Source organism: Jatropha curcas, chromosome 7, assembly GCF_041381405.1.
Source record: "Jatropha curcas cultivar XTBG-Jc1 chromosome 7, XTBG_Jcur_1.0, whole genome shotgun sequence".
Lineage (NCBI taxonomy): Eukaryota > Viridiplantae > Streptophyta > Magnoliopsida > Malpighiales > Euphorbiaceae > Jatropha > Jatropha curcas.
The window spans coordinates 19,420,824-19,442,529 of NC_143157.1; the positions used below are offsets into that span (position 1 = coordinate 19,420,824).

The 21,706-nt window shown below is 31.5% G+C and overlaps 2 protein-coding genes and 1 non-coding gene across 3 annotated transcripts; 2 read left to right on the top strand and 1 right to left on the bottom strand.

Moving 5' to 3' along the window:
- The first annotated feature begins 1,518 nt into the window (after positions 1 to 1,518).
- LOC149494879 (uncharacterized) lies at positions 1,519 to 12,671 on the top strand. Its single transcript, XM_089724449.1, has 2 exons — positions 1,519 to 7,421; positions 8,447 to 12,671. The coding sequence occupies exon 1, from the start codon at positions 1,519 to 1,521 to the stop codon at positions 6,274 to 6,276; it is 4,758 nt and encodes a 1,585-aa protein (XP_089580575.1). The 3' UTR covers positions 6,277 to 7,421; positions 8,447 to 12,671.
- Positions 2,113 to 2,219, bottom strand: LOC149494880 (small nucleolar RNA R71). The gene has a single exon (XR_016321917.1). It is a non-coding gene; the product is annotated as a small nucleolar RNA R71 (small nucleolar RNA).
- Positions 6,418 to 6,777, top strand: LOC149494881 (uncharacterized). The gene has a single exon (XM_089724450.1). It carries the CDS (start codon positions 6,418 to 6,420, stop codon positions 6,775 to 6,777), a length of 360 nt encoding a protein of 119 aa, XP_089580576.1.
- Positions 12,672 to 21,706: the final 9,035 nt, after the last annotated feature.

Here is a 21,706-nt window from a genome sequence, read left to right on the forward strand (position 1 = left end):
CGCGTACCACCCAACCCCGCACCCAACCCCGAATTAGTATGATATTGTTCGCTTTGGGCCAAGCCCTCACGGATTTGTTTTTGGGCACCTCCCAAAAGGCCTCATACTAATGGGTTGGGTTTGAACCATTATATTTTGGTTTCTCTTCTCAATTTTTTTCCGATGTGGGACTTGGGAGGATATCCCAACAAACCTCCTAACCAATGTATATTATATACCAAAATTAAAGAGTAATATTGATGGGTTTATTATTTGTGCTGAATAACCTATGAAAATGTGACTATTTTAGTCATATAATTTGGTATTTTTGATGGGTTTGTTGGTCTATGTGATTAATTAGATGCAGGTATTAGTTGACTCTATTTATTTGCCTTTTTGGGATAAAATCACTAAGTCAGAGGATGAAGAGCTTCTGAATTCTTTTTGAAAGATTTATTCAAAGGTTTTAAAGAATAGAGAGGATCATGAGATTTTATTTTGTTGGATTTGATTTGATTGTAAATATATTTTTTCAATTCCTTTGAAATAGTCTTCTCTTCTCTTCTATAAAAGGGAGAGATGGGCTATTAGTTGGGATATCGGAGTTTTGAGTTAATAATTCTTTTCTTTAGTTGTAAGCTTGGAAATGGCCATACGTGGCTGAATTCTTTCAATTCCAGCTTAAGGCTTAATCAAGTGCTAGTTCTACCAAAGTGTTGTGAGAATTGTTCTTCTTTTTACTCATTTAACTCTTCAATATTTGTTTATCTCTTGCAATTAATGGTTTAGATGGATATTGTTGTTCTATTTAATTAAGTAAATGGCCAGTTATTTGACTAATTTAGAGTGACAGGTGCTAGTTAATACAATCAAATCCGTAATTGTTTGATTGAGTTAACAATTTGTAGCAATTAATATAGCTTGTTTAAAGCCAGATTTTCAAGTTATATTAAAGGGATAAACAATCTTCTTGAATAGACTACACATGTTGTTTATTAGATTGAATTGGGTCTTTCTTATTCTTAATGCTACCAATATATTTTAATTTTAGGCGCGTGTCAAAATTAGTATTTGGTAAGGGATTAATCAAAGCGCGTTGTCTTGCTTATTCTGTTACTACGGAAAGACTAGGTTGTTTAAAGCATTTTTGGTAACCATAACCAATTTATTGATTATATTCATGAGTCAATTTGAATTCAGTGATCAACACGAAGAACTAGTACAAGATTTCTCCAATATAATTCAGTGACCTTGGCTCGAAATATTTCTCCAATTGAATTTCCCATTTTTAAATTACTATTTTTACTAGATTCAATAATTTTTCCAATCCTCTCATTCATAATTCATTTTTATTTTCTGGTTTTAAAAATAATATTTTTAATCTCTAGTCTCTGTGGATTTCGACCTTACTCACCATTTTCTTCAAGTTCTTTAAATTGGTAGTGAGAATATTAATTTTGGCGGATTCGACACGGCCAAATTTTGGCGCCGTTGCCGGGGACTAGAGTTAATTAATTATATTGTTTTTTTTTTTATTTTATGACCAGATCAGATAGTACAGGTGATCTCCAATACGATTTTGAAATCGAGAAAACTGCTAGACGATTGAGAAAAGAGGCAAAGCAGAAGAAACAATTGTCTACAACTGCTACAGTAACTCTAGAGCAAACAATTGATCCTGAAGTTCCTACAACTACTTCACACCCAGAAGAGACTATTGTTCTTGAACTTTCTGAAAGTTCAGGTGAGTTTGAACCGGAAGAAGAGATGGCTGATCAGAGAACATTAAGGGAGTTGGCAACACCTCCAATTAATCAAACTCCTCTTTGCATCACATACCCAGCCTTGGAGGCTGCATTTGAGCTTAAATCAGGTTTGATCCAATTATTGCCCACTTTTAGAGGTTTGTTGGATGAAGATCCTCACAAACATTTAAAGGAATTTCATGTTGTAAGCTCTACCATGAAACCCCATGGAATTTCTGAGGAACAAATAAAATTAAGAGCTTTTCCTTTCTCTTTAGCCAATTCTGCCAAAGAGTGGTTATTTTATTTGCCATCCAGATCTATTACGTCATGGACAGAAATGGTAAGAACTTTCTTAGATAAATTCTTTCTTGCTTCAAGGGCTGCCAGCATTAGAAGAGATATTTGTGGTAGTCGACAAAAGAATAATGAAACTCTACATGAGTATTGGGAGAGATTTAAGAAAATGTGCGCAAGCTGTCCGCAACATGGATTTTCTGATCAAGCCTTAATACAGTATTTTTATGAAGGTTTATTACCTATGGAGAGGCAAATGATAGATGCAGCAAGTGGTGGAGCAATCGATAATAAAACTCCCCAAGCCGCAAGGGAATTGATTTCTACGATGGCTGCAAATTCTCAACAATTCGGGTCTCGCCATGAACCTTCGAGAAATATTAATGAGGTAAGTGTTTCTTCTCTTGAAAATAAAATTAATGATTTAACATCTTTGGTTCGGAATTTAGTTGTAGGAAAAGGGCAGCAAGTTAAAGCTTGTGGAATTTGCGCCTATACTGGACATCCTACAAACATGTGTCCAACTTTGCAAGATGAAAGTCAAGAACAAGCCAATGCAATGGGAAATTTTTCAGGTCCTCAACGGAAATATGATCCGTATTCAAACACCTATAATCCGGGCTGGCCAGACCATCCAAATTTGAGCTACGGAACAAAGCCGTCAAATTTTCCAAAATTTCAGAATAGGCAGCCAGCACCTGATCATGGGTCTTCTAGTTCAGGTATGTCTCTTAAAGACATTGTTAAATCACTTGCTACTAACACTATGCAATTTCAGCAAGAGACACGAACTAGCATCCAAAATTTGGAGAACCAAGTTAGCCAATTAGCCACTTCATTGGGTAAGTTAGAGTCTCAAGGTAAGTTACCTTCTCAAACTATTTTGAATCTGAAACAGAATGCAAATGCAATTACTTTGAGGAGTGGCAAGGAGCTGGAAATTCCAGTAGCAAAAAATTGTGTACGTGACTTGGTACCAGAGGAAGAAGTAGAGAAGGTCAAGCCAACCGATGGTGCAGAGTTGGAGAAGTCTGAAATTCTGAAGATTCAGCCCCCTTTTCCTCAAAGATTTGCCAAGTCTAAAAGGGAAGAAGAAGAGAAAGAAATTATTGACATATTTCGGAAAGTGGAAATCAATATTCCACTACTCGATGCTATCAAGAAAATACCCTGGTACGCAAAGTTTCTTAAAGAGTTGTGCACTAATAAAAAGAAATTATCTGGGTATATTGATGTGGGAGAAAATGTTTCTGCTGTGCTTCAAAGAAAATTACCCCAAAAATGCAAAGACAAAGGTATGTTTGCCATACCTTGTCAAATTGGTAATTTCGGGATTGATAGGGCTATGTGTGATTTAGGAGCATCAATAAATGTAATGCCTTATTCTATTTATTTGCAACTAAATGCCGGCCCTTTAAAAGAAACTGGGATACTTATTGTTCTTGCCGATAGATCTATAGTTTACCCTAAGGGAGTGTTGGAAGATGTGTTAGTTCAGGTGAATAACTTAATATTTCCAGCAGATTTTTATGTTATTGATATGGAGGATGATAAATCTTCTAATTCCTGTAATTTACTGCTTGGAAGACCCTTTCTTAGTACCGCTAGAACTAAGATAAATGTGTATGAGGGGACATTAACTATGGAATTTGATGGTGAGGTGATTAAATTTAATGTTTATGATGCCATGAAATTTCCCAATGATGTTTCTTCTGTTTGTGGAATAGATGTTATTGAACCATTGACTGAAAAAGTGCTTCATTTGAATGAAGAAGATAAGCTTAAGGTTGTGCTTTGCAATGACTTAAATTCAGAGAGCCTTGGAAAGCTTGAAGAAAAGTTTGTGATTGAAGAAGAATTACATGGAGTGGTGCTTGCATTAAAAGCACAAGACCCTAAGGTAAGTGATGGACCTATAATTAATTTACCTAAATGTCACAATGCTCTTTTGCCTTCTGTTTTGCAGCCACCAAAATTGGAGCTTAAGCCGCTGCCTCAACAATTGAAGTATGTGTTTTTGGGTGAAGAAGAAACCCTTCCAGTGATTATTTCAAATAAACTCAAGAAGGAGGAGGAGGAGAAGTTAATTCAGGTCCTTATGAAGTATAAGAATGCTATAGGGTGGACTATTGCTGACATTAAAGGCATAAGTCCATCCATATGCATGCATAAAATTTTGCTTGAAGAAGATAGCAGGCCAAGGAGAGAAGCACAGAGGCGTCTTAACCCACCTATGATGGAGGTTGTCAAGAAAGAAATCGTAAAGCTTTTGGATTCTGGTGTGATTTATCCAATTTCGGATAGCAAGTGGGTAAGCCTCGTTCATGTTGTACCTAAGAAAATGGGCATTACTGTGGTAGAAAATCCCGATGGTGAGTTAGTTCCTACTCGAGTTCAAAATGGATGGCATGTTTGTGTAGATTACAGGAAACTAAATGCAGTAACGAGGAAAGACCACTTTTCGCTGCCATTTATTGACCAGATGCTTGAAAGGTTAGCGGGTAGAACTCATTATTGTTGTGTAGATGGATATTCAGGATTTTATCAAATTCCAGTTGCACCCGAAGATCAAGAAAAGACAACATTCACATGTCCATTTGGAACTTTTGCTTACCGACGAATGCCGTTTGGGCTTTGCAATGCCCCGGCAACGTTTCAACGGTGTATGGTAAGTATCTTTTCTGATTTTGTAGAGAACATTATAGAAGTTTTTATGGACGATTTTACTGTTTATGGAAATTCTTTTGATGAATGTTTAATAAATCTTGAAAAAGTTTTGGGAAGATGCTTAGAATCTAACCTTGTTCTTAATTATGAAAAATGTCATTTTATGGTTGATCAAGGGCTTATTTTGGGTCATATTGTTTCTTCTAGGGGTATAGAGGTAGATAAGGCAAAAGTTGATGTTTTAAAATCTTTACCTTACCCCGTAAGTGCACGGGAAGTTCGCTCTTTTCTTGGACATACAGGCTTTTATCGACGATTTATCAAGGACTTCTCAAATATTGCTCAACCTTTATGTAAACTCTTGCAAAAGGATGTTGATTTTCAGTTTGATGAAGCCTATAAGCAAGCATTTGACATATTGAAAGAGAAGTTGATCACAGCCCCTATTGTTCAAGCTCCAAACTGGAATTTTCCATTTGAGATAATGTGTGACGCTAGTAATCATGCTGTAGGGGCTGTTCTTGGGCAGAGAATTGGCAAGGAACCTCATGTTATTTATTATGCCTTAAGAACACTTGATAGTGCTCAAAGCAACTACTCCACAACAGAAAAAGAACTGTTAGCTATTGTATTTGCTTTAGAAAAATTTCGTTCTTATTTGCTTTGCACTAAGGTTATTGTGTTTTCTGATCAGGCAGCTCTGCGGTATTTGTTGAAGAAGAAAGAAGCTAAACCTAAGCTAATAAGATGGATCTTGTTACTGCAAGAATTTGATGTAGAAATTAGAGATAAGAGGGCGTCTGAAAATTTGGTGGCAGACCATCTTAGCCGGGTACCTTTGACAGAGGAAACTCTACCTTTAAATGATGTATTTCCAGATGAGTATCTTTTCTCTTTAAGTAATAGTACTCCTTGGTTTGCTGACATTGTCAATTACTTAGTTACTAGATCATTGCCTGATGATTTAACTAAGCATGAAAAAGATAAAATTAAAAGAGATGCCAAATACTATGCTTGGGATGACCCTTCTTTGTGGAAATATTGTTCAGATCAAATAATTAGAAGGTGTGTCACTAATGATGAGGTTGAGTCCATTCTTACATTTTGTCATTCTTATGCTTGTGGTGGTCATTTTGGACATAAGAGAACAGCTCGTAAGGTTCTTCAATGTGGATTTTATTGGCCAACATTATTCCATGATTCATATATTTTTTGTAAAGCTTGTGCTAATTGTCAAAGAATTGGAAATTTAGGACATAGAGATCAAATGCCCCTTAATCCTATTTTGATTTGTGAAATTTTTTATGTATGGGGTATAGACTTCATGGGTCCTTTTCCTGCTTCTTTTGGTTACACTTACATATTGCTTGCTGTTGATTATGTTTCTAAGTGGGTAGAAGCTAAGGCTTGTCGAAATGATAATGCTAAAACTGTTGTGGATTTTGTGAAGTCTAATATTTTTGCCAGGTTTGGAACTCCAAGAGCTATCATTAGCGATCGAGGGACACATTTTTGTAATAAGACAATGGAAGTTCTCTTCAAGAAATATGGGGTTACTCATCGAACTTCTACTGCCTACCATCCTTAGACAAGCGGGCAAGCGGAAGTATCGAATAGGGAAATTAAGTCAATTCTGGAGAAAACAGTGAGTCCAAATCGAAAGGATTGGAGTTTGCATTTAGATGATGCTCTGTGGGCATATCGCACAGCCTATAAAACACCTATAGGAATGTCTCCTTACCGAATGGTTTTTGGGAAACCATGCCATTTACCAGTGGAATTAGAACATCGAGCTTATTGGGCTGTAAAGAAGTGCAATATGGACGTGGATGCTGTTGGAGAACATAGGAAGTTGCAATTACAAGAGCTGGAAGAGATTAGAAATGATGCTTATGAGAGTTCTCGGATTTACAAGGAGAAAACTAAGGCCTTTCATGATAATTCAATTTCAAGAAAGCAATTTTTAATTGGCCAGAAAGTTTTACTCTATCATTCAAGACTGAAATTGTTTCCAGGAAAGTTAAGGTCAAGATGGATTGGACCTTTTGTGGTTATCAATATTTTTCCTCACGGTGCAGTGGAAATTTAGAGTTTAGAGACTAATAAAATTTTCAAGGTTAATGGGCACCGATTGAAACCATTCTATGAGGGATTTCGATCAGCAATAGAGGAAATATCATTGGAAATTCCTAAAGTTCAGGTTTGAAAGTAGGAAGTTTGAAAATAAAAGAGTAGATGAATAAAAAAATAATAAAGTTTCTTTTTGTTTTATTTTAATTTTATTTATTTATTTATTTTTAGTCATCTTCTTTAATAAAATGATCCAATTTGATTGTTTTTGGATGCAGAAGCCGTGATCTTTCCTTGGGAGAGTTTAATGGAATATGAAATTTTAATAGGCCTTATCAGCGTCAAGTGTGGGCTTTTTCTTATTATATTATGTTCTCCTATTTTTTTTTTTTTTGACTCATATATACAGCACGTGAGTAAGGTGAGAACAAAAGAAAAGAAAAGGAGAAGTGAATTTAGTTCAGCCGACATTCCCAAACTCTCTCCTCCACGCGAAGCAGAGATCGTTTAGTCTCTGTTCAGATCGCCCAACGCCAGCAAAAATAGAGCCCAATCAGTAGCTTCGGAGCCATTCCCTCTTCTTCTAGTAGCAGTGTTCGAAGGTTTTGTACCCAATAGATGCGTCCCCTGTTTTGGTTTTAGATCATAAGTCCAGCAGTTCAGGTAAGTTTTCTTGGACATAAATTTCAATTTATGTTTTTATTTGCTTGGATTTGTGTTGGGTATTACATTGGGACAATGTAATTTAAGTGTGGGGGAGGGAATTTTGAGCTAGAAAAATCATTAATATGAAATTTGGGTTCAATTGCTAATTGTTTTGGTTAAATTTTGCTGGGTATTGTAATAATCAGCAGCAATTTTGTTGGGTCTTGTTAAAATGTGAGTAATTTGTTCTAATATTTGCTTGAATTTGATATTGATTTTGGGTAGCTGAAATTCTGATGATTAGGGAATTTTATCTTAACTTAGAACAGCCCTTTGAATTCAATAGAAAAGCCCTCTTAATTACTTAAGTAAAGTTAATTTGGTAGCTATTATCTCTTGTCCATTTAGAATAAATTATTGAATTTAGTTATTCTTTTTGACATAATATATGAGGCTTGAATGAATCATGGTTAAATTTCTGAATTGCTTGATCATAATTCACATCCATTGTTTTTCCAATTATTGTATAAACAGCTTGGGTATGGAGATGAGTATGTGTGTGTTTACTTTTGAATTTAAGGTTACTAAATCAAAAAAAAAAGTTCAGCATTATTTGTTTTGTGTGTGATTGCAATGATTTTCTGTGACCAAGCTGTTTAACAAATAATTCTTTAAGCAATGTTTTAATTGATATGGAATTTAAATTGCATGTTTAAAATTACAAAGTTCAAGCCTAGTCTATTATGTTTGAAAGAATGTAAATTCAATTCTTTATTCTCCATAGATTTCAGATTTGAATATTCAACTCAGCTTTACTTTTGTAATTAAGGTTGCTTTTCTAAAGATGTTCTTATAAGAGTTGTGAAGAGTTGGGTGAATTTCCTTTTGTGTAGATTGAGTTTTTCCTTGAGGACAAGCAAATATTAAGTGTGGGGGAATTTGATGGGTTTATTATTTGTGCTGAATAACCTATGAAAATGTGACTATTTTAGTCATATAATTTGGTATTTTTGATGGGTTTGTTGGTCTATGTGATTAAATAGATGCAGGTATTAGTTGACTCTATTTATTTGCCTTTTTGGGATAAAATACTAAGTCAGAGAATGAGGAGCTTCTGGATTCTTTTTGGAAGATTTATTCAAAGGTTTTAAAGAATAGAGAGGATCATGGGATTTTATTTTGTTGGATTTGATTTGATTGTAAATATATTTTTTCAGTTTCCTTTGAAATAGTCTTCTCTTCTCTTCTATAAAAGGGAGAGATGGGCTATTAGTTGGGATATCGGAGTTTTGAGTTAATAATTCTTTTTTTTAGTTTGTAAGCTTGGAAATGGCCATACGTGGCTGAATTCTTTCAATTCCAGCTTAAGGTTTCATCAAGTGCTAGTTCTACCGAAGTGTTGTGAGAATTGTTCTTCTTTTACTCATTTAACTCTTCAATATTTGTTTATCTCTTGCAATTAATGGTTTAGATGGATATTGTTGTTCTATTTAATTAAGTAAATGGCCAATTATTTGATTAATTTAGAGTGACAGGTGCTAGTTAATACAATCAAATCCGTAATTGTTTGATTGAGTTAACAATTTGTAGCAATTAATATAGCTTGTTTAGGGCCAGATTTTCAAGTTATATTAAAGGGATAAACAATCTTCTTGAATAGACTACACATGTTTTTTATTAGATTGAATTGGGTATTTCTTATTCTTAATGCTACCAATATATTTTAATTTTAGGCGCGTGTCAAAATTAGTATTTGGTAAGGGATTAATCAAAGCGCGTTGTCTTGCTTATTCTGTTACTACGGAAAGACTAGGTTGTTTAAAGCATTTTTGGTAACCATAACCAATTTATTGATTATGTTCATGAGTCAATTTGAATTCAGTGATCAACACGAAGAACTAGTACAAGATTGACCTTGGCTCGAAATATTTCTCCAATTGAATTTCCCATTTTTAAATTACTATTTTTACTAGATTCAATAATTTTTCCAATCCTCTCATTCATAATTCATTTTTATTTTCTGGTTTTAAAATTAATATTTTTAATCTCTAATCTCTGTGGATTTCGACCTTACTCACCATTTTCTTCAAGTTCTTTAAATTGGTAGTGAGAATGTTAATTTTGGCAGATTCGACACCGGCCAAATATTATTAGCCTTGGCCAAATTGATGAAAGTGCAGGTCGAATAATCATTGAATGTGGAGCCTTGAGGGTCTATGATAACTCAAATAGACTCATAATCAAGGTTAGAAGACAACAAAACAGATTGTTTATTGCAGATCTACAGATTGCCGAAAAAGTATGCTTGATGACAAGCATAACTGAGTCGAGTTGGCTATGGCACGCGAGATATGGTCACTTAAATTTCCAGGCATTGAAGAAGCTATCCAAAGAAAAAATGGTACAAGGTTTACCAGACATCTCGCTCCCAAATCAAATCTGTGATGGTTGTACTATGGGGAAACAACATCGGAAAGTCTTTCCACATGCTGCGATGTATTGAGCAAAAGAAAAACTTGAATTGGTGTATGGAGATCTCTGCGGCCCAATTACGCCAACAACTCTAGGAGGTAACAAATTCTTTTTGCTTCTAGTTGACGATTATTCACGATACATGTGGGTTTTCTTGTTGAAAGGCAAACATGAGGCTTTCGAAGCGTTTAAGAAATTTAAGAAGACAGCTGAAATTGAAACAGAAAAGAAACTGAAGTGTTTCAGAACAGATCGAGGGGAGAGTTTCTCTCAACCGAATTCAAAAAATTTTGTGATGAAGAAGGGATCAAAAGGCAATTGACAGCGCCATATTCCCCACAGCAGAACGGAGTCGTAGAAAGGAGAAATCAAACCGTTATGGAGATGACACAAAGCATTATGAAAAGCAAAAATGTGCCAGCAATTTTGTGGGGTGAGGCGGTAAGAACCTCTGTGTTTTTATTAAACAAGTGCCCAACCAAGAGTGTTGAAGGAATGACACCCTACCAAGCTTGGTATGATAAGATACTAAATATACAACATCTGCGTGTATTTGGATGCCTTCTTCATATCATGGTCATGTCATCTCATCAAACGAAGCTTGAAGACAGGAGCTTAAAGGGAATATTGCTAGGTTACGAAGAAGGTTCAAAGGCGTACAGGGTGTTTGATCCTAGAAAGGGGAAAGTTCTTATCAGCAGAGATGTAGTTTTCGAAGAAGGAGCAAGCTGGCCATGGCAGAACAACAAACAAAAAGAGGAGTCTGATTGTACTAAAACATTTATAGTACAAGTAAAAGAATTTGGGGGTGCTGGTATACCCGAAGCAGTGGATGCGTTTTGCACTCCATCTATGCCATCCTCTTCTTCAGGTATACCAAATTCAGAAATTAATTACCCTCTAATTCAGTCATCTTCTTCGAACACTACAGGTACAGGTTCAGATTCAAGTTCAACTCCGCCACGGAAATTTCGATCATTGCAAGAAATTTACAATGAGACCAGAGAAGTAGATGAAGAAGTCGGGTTGTGTTTCTTATCAATGGAGGAACCAACACGATACGAAGAAGCAGTTGGTGACAAAAACTGGAGACGTGCGATGGAGTCTGAAATTGATTCAATTCAAAAGAATGGAACCTGGGAACTCTCTGATTTGCCGAAGAATCAAAGAGCAGTGGGACTCAAATGGGTCTTCAAATTGAAGAAGGATCCAAACAGCAAGATTGTCAAACACAAAGCCCGTTTGGTAGCGAAGGGCTATGTGCAGAAATATGGTGTTGATTATAAGGAAGTTTTTGCTCCTGTAGCAAGAATAGAAACTGTTAGAACTATTCTTGCTTATGCAGCTCAAAAACAGTGGAGAGATCACCACCTGGATGTGAAGACTGCGTTCTTAAACGGAGAGTTAGAAGAAGAGGTGTATGTGAGTCAACCAGATGGTTTTGTCGACAAAATAAATCCACAAAAAGTGCTGCGGTTACACAAGGCATTATACGGCTTAAAACAGGCACCTAGGGCCTGGAACACCAAGTTAGATCATAGCTTAAAGTCATTTGGTTTTCATAGGTGTCCTTTTGAGCATGCTCTTTATATGAAAAAGGAAGAGGATGACATTACTGTTGTGGGAGTTTATGTCGACGACTTAATTCTCACCGGCTCAAATGGAAAACATATTGAAAGTTTTCAACAAGAGATGATGAGGATGTTCGAGATGAGTGACTTGGGGCTGCTGAGTTATTATCTTGGGATTGAGGTAAAACAAACTCCAGATTGTATATCCTTTTGTCAAGCAGTTTATGCGAGCAAGATTCTTGAAAAAACAGGGATGCTAAATTGCAACAGCAGCCGTGTTCCAATGGAGCCGAAATGTAAGCTAAAAAAACAAGATGGTGAACCATTTGTTGATGCCACTGAATACAGAAGAATTATTGGCAGCTTGAGGTACTTGGTAAACACACGTCCTGATCTTGCAGACTCCGTTGGTGTTGTCAGCCGATACATGGACACACCAACGGTGACACATGAATGCTGTGAAACAGATACTGAGGTATGTGATAGGCACTATTGGAATGGGAATTGTCTACAAAAAGAATCAAGAAAAAGAAGAACTTGTAGGCTTTAGTGATAGTGACCTTGCAAGAGATACGGATGACAGGAAGAGTACTTCAGGGATTATTTTTTTCTTTGGAGAAAGTCCAATCACATGGATCTCACACAAGCAGAGAATTGTTGCGTTATCTTCTTGTGAAGCCGAGTACATAGCAGCAACAGGTGGAGCTTGTCAAGGGATATGGCTCACAAAGATAATTGCAGAATTGAGAGGTGATGATAAAATCAAACCAGTGTTGAAGGTAGACAACAAATCAGCTATATCACTAGCCAATAATCCTGTTTTTCATGATAGGAGTAAGCATATTGACACAAGATTTCATTTTATTCGTGATTGTGTTCAACATGGAGATATACAGCTTGAATATATAAAGACTGAAGTACAGGTTGCTGATTTGTTAACAAAGCCGTTAGCACGGCAGAGGTTCAATGAGCTGAGAGATAGAATTGGTGTTAAACAAGTTTAAGGGGGTGATTGTAGTAGTTAAACTTGTTTTAAAATTTTTTTTATTTATTTTTTCTTATTATTGCTTGGTCAATAGTTAGTGCCTATTTCGTAGGAGTAATTGCTGTTAGTGCAGATATGGAACAAATCTGTTGTAACAGATTACTGCTAATTCTTATATATATATTGCTGTGTATTTTAGTGAAGTGGAGAATAATAAAAGAAAGAAAACTTCTTCCTCTATTCTGGTGTGTTGTTCTCAAAATTTCTGCTGGTTTTTCTTTTGTGCAGTCTGATATTCTAACACTGAAATGTGTTCAAAAAACTGTTCTTGCACTGCATATGCAAATTCAAACATCATTGGAGAAGGCAGTGGCTGCGTGCTATGGTTTGGTGAACTGATTGATATGAGATATTACACTGAAGGTGGTCAAGATATTTATATAAGAATGTCCTCTTCAAAACGATCAGGTATAAAAAAAAACTCTTTTTTTTTCCCCTAATTCTTTCAATTTGGCTCTAGGGAGGATTCAAACTCGAAACTCACAGCACTGAATACAGTAAAATCGAGTCTGGGCTCATTGGTCCAAATCTTTCTTTTCTACCAAAAAATTTATCTGTTTCAAGAAAAGGAATTAGTCAGTTAGGTTATTGCCATATTATCTCATGAATATACCCACTGAAAATAACTTTTTATATTTCAGATCAGTACAAAAAGGAGCTGATTGGTATCATTGTCAGCTCTGCTATACTCATAGGAATGCTAATGGTGGGGATTATAGTTTTCATAAGGAAAAAGAAACAGAGAAAGCGAGAAACAGTAAAAGGCAGTTGGATCATCCTCGGTAAATGAGATGAGTACAACTCAGCTGCTGCCAAGGTAGAATATTAAAGACTATACAGTCTATCGGTTGAACTGTCTCAACATATCATAATTTGCATACTAGAAAATTAAGGATTTAAGATTAAAAAAAATGTCAAACTTATAAGTTAAGAACTTGAGGAAGGTATGGCATATTGGTGGAATAAAGCTTCATTGCAAAATTTGTATAATTATTTTGTAGTCTCAAAATGAGAACCTCCTTTCCGACAGTGCAAAAATTTGTTTTCATTTGGATTTTGTATTTTTTTAAAAAATTTAATAATAAAAATAAAATTTTAAATGCCCTTTGAATATCAAATTATATTAGGTGACATGTTTATACACGTAGAAATATGATATTTAAGACATGTATAATTAAAAATAATTGAGAAGTATTTATTTATTTTTTTTACTAAATTAATAATAATTTGACTATATATATTATTAATCTAAAAAATTACAAAAATTTTTTTTATCAGCAATTAGAATATTAAAATTTTATTAAAGGTAGTAATAGGACAAGACTTACCAAAACGGAGTAACTACTCCCCAGTCAACATGCTTACCCTATACACCCGAATCCAAACTCAAAATTGACAAGAAAACCCAAAACAAACGGAGCAGAAGAACCACATTAAAAACATCTTTTAAGACAAGAGAAGAGTAATAAAAATGCTAGAACTGCGGATAGTACAAAGAGAGAAAATCCAAAAAAAAAAAAAAAAAACAATGAAGTTAAATCCAAGCTAAGAATTGACTTGAAGCAGAAACACCTTTCTTAGTTAAAAATCTGCAAAATGATTGTCATCTCTTGAAACAAAAACAAACTGAACCTGGTTGAGTTGAGACAAAATCTTATCAAACTTGTTAAACTTCTCCTACCATTTCCATGCCCTCATAATCTTCAGAATAATCGAGCACAAAGCATTTTTAGAGTCAGACTCCACAATTAAAGAATTAGGATTTTTTTCATGCTAAAAATATAAACAAATAAAAAAAATATAAAATAAAAAATTATACTTTATTAATTTAATTTTTTTATCATACTTCGAGATCTTTTTGGTAAATAAAAAAAATTTATGTTATTAAAATGTTGCATTATTTGTTTAAACTAATAGAATATTAAAAAAATTTTTTAAAAAAAATTTTATGAGTCACATTATGATTAAAAGAATTATGGAAATAATTTTTTATTTTTAATTTCATTTTTAATTGTAATTAAAGTTATAAAAGGTTGAAGTTAGGATAAAATTGAAAAAAAATAAAATAAAATTCTGAGTATTCTAATATATTATGTCTTTTTTAAGACAAAAATATATGCATTAAATTTTCATTTCCCAAATCTTAGAAAATCTTACCATCTTTTGGACAACTACAACAAAGTCAATAAGGAAATGTCGACTTGCACACTGATTTTGATTCCCCTTTATTTCAAATTCATGGATTGTTATAAGTGAACTAATTCATTCGGTTTGACCAAAATTGATCTGAACATTGCAATAATCGGTTTGACCCAAATCCAAGAATACTTTCCAACAATTTCTCTAGTCTTTGCAAGCATTTATTAAGTTTTTTCAAGTAAGCGTAAAGCGTAACTTTTACGCTCAATTCAGTTCGATTTAATATCTTTAATTTCATTCTGATTTTAATAGAGAATAGAAAATTTTTTAATACTAGTTAGTTTGATTAAATCCAAAAGAAAAGTTGAAACATGCCACAAATAATTGAAAATGAATCGAATCATAACCTTTTGGTTTATATGTTATTCGGTTTCAGATTTTATTCCATCAGAAAATTTTCATTCAGTTTAGTTCGCAATTTTTCTGAATTTTGAATCAAAATAAACAAGTACTTATCTCTCTGCTCCTAATTAGTGGGTAGAAATTAGTTTAATTCATATTTTGGTGCTGCATTGAAATTTTAAGTATTTCAGTTGTTAAGAAAACTTTAAAAGGTTTGAAAAGGACTAAAACATGCTCTGTTAGACTTGGAAATGAACTTATCTGGACAAGCTGAAATGGAATATTACCGATAAGGGCGGAGCTAAGACAATTATTTTGGAGAGTGAAACAAAATTTTTTTAAGTTTTTAGGGAAATTTTCTATATTTTTAAATATTTAAAATGTAATTTTTCACAAGGCAAATTTTTTTTTAAAAAAATTTGTTGAGGTGGCCCGCGCCCGTCTCCGCCCCTAGTTATAAGGCTACAAAATTAGTCCTCAAAGCTATAATAATAGTCAATCAGGTACCCCAATCAAATGCTCATCTACTATAGGTTTTAGGTCGGAAAATGCCTCTCTTTTTTCAAGATTTCGCTTTTTTTTAATTAAGTAATTATTTATTCTTATTCCTGTTTGGGATTTTGTAGTGTTCAGTCTTTCGCATTTTGTCATTTGGGATTTTGGAGTTGTTTGCATGGAGGGTAAACCAACTTAACTCATTAACTTACCTCGCAGCAGTGAACAAATTCATGACCCAACGACTTGTAGTTTAACAAAATAAAATACCTAATTAATAAATTAAATCTAACTTTTAAGAAACGAAGACTCGTCTATGTTTGTAGTATACAAATTCAATAATGACAAATAGACCAAATGAGGATCGAGAAAAAGAAAAAGACTATATATATATATATATATATATATATATATATATATAGTAGTGGGAATAGGTATACAACATTAATATTGTCAAAAATGCCTTTACTAAGTTTGACAAAAATATTATTAACGATTTTAATTTAATTTGTTGAAAAACCAAAGGTAATTTTGATTGACATATTAATTTTCTATTTAAATTAAATTATATTGGATAAAATAAGAAATTATATTAAATAGTATATAATACATATAAAAAATATGGTAATACTATTTAGTTACACATTTCTTATAAGCAAATATAAAATTTAAACCAATTCAAAATTAATATAAAATTTAATATATAATCATTGACTTTCATAAAATCCAGCCTGTAGAAGTGTAATTTTCTATTTGAGTCAAACTTTACTAATAAAAATTATGTCTAAAATGGCTAAGAGCACTTTTTTTGTACCTAACAAGCTAATGACATCCTAACCTAATAGACAAAACAAAGATTCTTTACATTCGGTTTTGAATCTCACCCTCACCCCTCTTTAATTAGTAACCTCATTAAAAATACAAAATTTCTTATAGAAATAATTGAGAACTGCTACAACCAAATATAAAAATCAACATATTGATTAAGGAGTATTAAATTTTTTACAAGTTAATAGATAAACATTGCAATCAAATATAGAAAAATCAGTATGAAAACTCTTAAGAAAAAATAGTTATATCTATTAATTGTCCATATATTTACTATAAGCAACATATTATGTCTCTATGTAACAACCTATCCATTAAACAGTGATACTTTTCTTTGTGAAAAATGCAAAGCAGTAAAAATCTAAGACTATTTATTTTCTCGTGATAAATAACTTATATGTATATCTATAATATATATAAAAGTAGAAATGGGTGGAGGAACATTATGATTGTCAAAAGTGCCCCTACTAAGTTTATGAATTGATAAAAATATTATTTTGGATTTTAATTTGAATGATTGTAAAAGATAAAGATAATTTAATTTTAATTGGCATATTAATTTTCTATTTTAATCTAAAGTCTGGATAATTTAAGAAATTATATTATATAAATATGATAATATTATTCGGTTTTATCTTTTCTATACCCTAGTATAAAGTTTAAAAAAATTCACAATTCATATAAATTTAATATATAATCGCTGAGTTTCATAAAATTCAGCTTGTAATTGTGTAATTTTCTACTTGCCAAATTTTTACTAAAAGAATTATGTTTAAAGGGCACTTTTTTGTACCCAATAAGCTAATGAAGTCCCTAACATAATAGCCGAAACAAAGATTATTTACGTTCGGATTTGCATCTCATCCTCGCCCCTCTTTAATTTGTAATCTCATTCTCACATAAGTAATTGAGAAATGTTGCAACCAAATATAAAAAATCAACAAATTGATTCAGAAGTATTAAATTTCTTATAAGGTAATAGATAAATGTTGCAATCAAATATAGAAAAATCATCCTGTACTTGATAACTCTGAACGAAAAAATGAGCTATATTTGTTAATTGTCCATGTATTTACCATAAACAACATGTTATGTCTTTATGTAGCAACATATCCATCCAACAGTGACGCTCTTTTTTTCGGTAAGTGCAAAGTAATAGCAAATTTAAGATTCTAATTATTTCCTGACAATAAATAACTTACATATATCTATAATATCTATAATATATATAAAAGTGGAAATGGATGGAGAAACATTAAGATTGCCAAAAATATCCACACTAAGTTTATGAATTGACAAAGATATCATTAAGGATTTTAAGTTGATTAGTTGAAAAGATAAAGGCAATCTAATTTTGATTGGCATATTAATTTTCTATTTAAATCTAAATTCTACTGGATAAAATAAGAAATTATATTATACTATATCAGGTATATATAAAATATGGTAATACTATTCAGTTCCACCTTTCTTATAACTCAATATATAGTTTAAAAAAAATTCAAAATCCATATAAAATTTGATGCATGATCATTGAATTTTCATAAATTTAGCCTTTAGATGTGTAATTTTCTATTTGTGTCAAATTTTACTAATAAAAATTCTGTTTAAAATGGCCAAGTGCACCTTTTTTGTACCCCTATAAGCCAATGAAGTCCTAATCTAATAGCCAAAATAAAGATCATTTCCATTCGGATTTGAAACTCATTCTCACCCCCTCTTTAATTTGTAACCTCATTAAATAATACTAAATTTCTCACAAAAGTAATTGAGACATATTGCAACCAAAAATAGAAAATCAACATATTGCTTAAGGAGTATTAAATTTCTTACAAGGTAATAAATAAACGTCGCAATCAAATATAGAAAAATCAAAATGTGCTTGACAAATCTAAAGGAAAAAAAATCAGCAATATCAATTAATTGTCCATAGATTTACCATAAGCAACATGTTATGCCTTTGTGTAACAAATTATCCATCAAATAGCAACACTTTTTTTCTTCCCGCAAAGTGCAAAGCAATAGTAAATCTAAGACTCCCTTTATTTCGTGACAATAAATAATTTTTATATATCAATAATAACTATAATATATATAAAAGTGAGAATGGGAGGGGAACATTAGGATTCTCAAAAATGTCCTTACTAAGTTTATGTATTAACAAAAATATCATTTAAAGATTTTAATTTGATTGGTTAAAAAAAAAAGGTAATTTAATTTTGATTGATATATTAATTTTATATTTAAATCTAAAATTTATTGGGTAAAATAAGAAATTATATTATATACTATATAAAGTATATATAAAATAAGATAATACTATTCGTTTCTACATTTCTTATGACCCAATATAAAGTTAAAAAAAAAATTTTAAAATCCATATAAAATTTAATATATAATTATTGAATTTCATAAAATTCAGGCTTTAGAGGTATAATTTTCTATTTGTATCAAAATTTACTAATAAAAATTATGTCTAAAACGCTAAAGGACACTTTTTTGTACGCTAACAAAGCAATAAAGTCCTAGACTAACAGCCAAAATAAATATCCTTCACATCCGGATTTGGACCTCACCCTTACCCCTCTTTAATTTGTTGCCTCATTAAAGAATACAAAATTTCTAGCAAAATTAATTGTGATTTGTTGCTACCAAATATAAAAAATCAACATATTGATTAAGGAGTATTAAATTTCTTACAAGATAACAAATAGACATTAGAATCAAATATAAAAGAATTAATTTGTATTTGACAACTCTAAATGAAAAAAACTCAGCTATATCAATTAATTGTCTATATATTTACTATAAACAATATGTTATGTCTTTATGTAGGAAACTATCCATTAAATAGTGACAATCTTCCGCCCACAAAGTGCAAAGTAATAAGAAATTGGTTGGCACAACCATTCAATATACTTTGAGGAGATGCATGATTTTGCACGGCATGGGACGTTTGACACCATAATGGAACGCCACTGATGAATAGCATTTTCGGTCTCTTCCACAAAATTAATTATTTTAGCAGTTCTTAACTGTTTTAGTTACATTTAACTGTTAGCTATTTGTGTTAGCTATTTGAGTAGCTTTTCATAAAACAATAAAAATTAAACATTATATAAATTAACTTTTTATAAAATGCTATCTTAATTTTTAAAAGCCAATTTAAACACTATATTACTAAATATTATAATATTTAGCGTTCTGACTAAAAGCTACTTTAAAAAATAAAGAGTTATTACTAAACACGGCATTTGCACTGAATTGTGCACATCCATAGCAGTTTGAAGAATTTGCTGCCATACAAGTAGGTTTCTAGAATACCGAAGCTTCCATGCGTAAAAAACAAATTCCTCTAGATGCTCCTTGGGAAAAGTTTGCAAAACTTGCAAAAAATAATTTTGAAAATTATTATTTTATACATCCCATCAAAACATGACCTAACTCCTCCAAATGACCTCAAGAACTACAACTCTCATCTAAGTTACTCCCCTTCTTCTAAGATTGGCTTTTCTTGGGATTAGTCTTTTTTTTTTTTTTTTTTTTTTTTTTTTTTTTTTTTTGCGTGTGTTCCATATTGACAGTATTCATTTTTATATTCGTTTATTTTTTTATTTATATAATATTAAAGTAAAAATTTTTATTTATTAAAATAAATATAATGATTAATTTATATCACACTTTGTCTTGAACATTATTTGTAATTCTATTTTTATATACTGATGCAGTCTTAAAATAAAGTTCAATCTAACACATAAACCTCTTTGTCCACAACTCTAAATTAATATCTATATATATTTATAGTGAAAAAGTAAAAAATTATTTTTTTACTGCTAGTTAAATAAATGAAAAAGTAATTTGAATTGTTTAAAAATAACACGAGCCAAGATGATAATAGTAATCACTTTAGTTATAGTGGCAGTATTATTTAATGCATTGAAAAAAAACGAATATATGTATCTATACAGATCCTTGAACCCCAAAAGTGATACAAAACAGAAATATCTAGTTTTTTTTTTTTTTTCCAGTTTTCCAAATGCTATTTTTCTTCAAATCAAACAGATTTAGAATATAATAGATAAATATCAAGAAATCAAAAATGCTTAATCATCAAGAGGCTATCTATTTATTGTAAGGAAGATACAAACCTCTTACTAAATAAAAGTAATAGTACTTACAAATTAATTCAGAAACGAAAAAGAAAATAAATAATAAATAATTATTATTAAAATTAAAACTCTTCAAAGCTCAATATATAATAGGAAATAAATTACTTTAATTAAATTACTTTAATTAAAAGTCAAACAGTTTTTTTTTTTTTGCTAAAAAAAATAAATTTTAAAATAACATAAAAACTATTAAATATAATTTTAAAAATTATGTCATTAACAAAAAAAATAATATTGTCATTAATTAATTATAGAAAATAGCTAAAGAATTTAATTTAATTTTGACATTAACCTCAATTATTTTAATGTGCAATATTTTTATGATAAAAGAGCAAACAATATTGGTGGGGATAGATATTTCTCAAATTCATAGATGGATATAGATGAGATCTACAAAAATTTCAAATTAAAATCTTAATTATCTACATATCTATATATTTATTTAAAAAAACACATTATTCAACCCATTCCAATTACTTCATCTATCCTTGCCATAATGTTGAAACCATTCAAGGAGTAATGTTGTTTAGAAATTATATTGTGTGTTTCAATTTAAAAAATCAGCTAAATTGTAGGTAATTTATAATTTAAGCAATTCAAATGACGTGTTTTAGGATAGATAATTATATATAAATAAAGTTGATTGATTTTAATAATTTAATATGGATAATTTATATTAAATTATTAATTAAAATATTATCCAATCACAATACACAAAAAAAAAAAAAAGAAAAATTTCAAAAATTAAAAAAAATGAAAAGTTGAACAAGGAAGCGATTTAAACTTTTTCTTTATTTTAGTTATATATATATATATATAGTGCGTGAAATCCTGATCAGTTAAAAAAAATAAAATTAATATACCTCCTCCCACCTAATACAATTACTATTTTTTTTATTAAAGAATAAAGGCCCACGCGCTAATCTATATAATTTTTTTTTTTTTTTCAACATGCCAAGAAGACCCCAGGTCTAAGTTTTCTGATTTACAGGTAATTAATAGATTACCTGCTTCTCAGGTTTTGATGTAATTTTCAAACCTTTTCCCACTGCAAATGCTTAATAAAAATTATTACTGTCACTTTTGAAACCCCAAAAAGAAGATCTTTGGGCATCTCGTCGTATTAACCAAAGTTAACTCGCTGCTAACCCTAAATGACTGATCTTAAGTGTTTTGCAATTG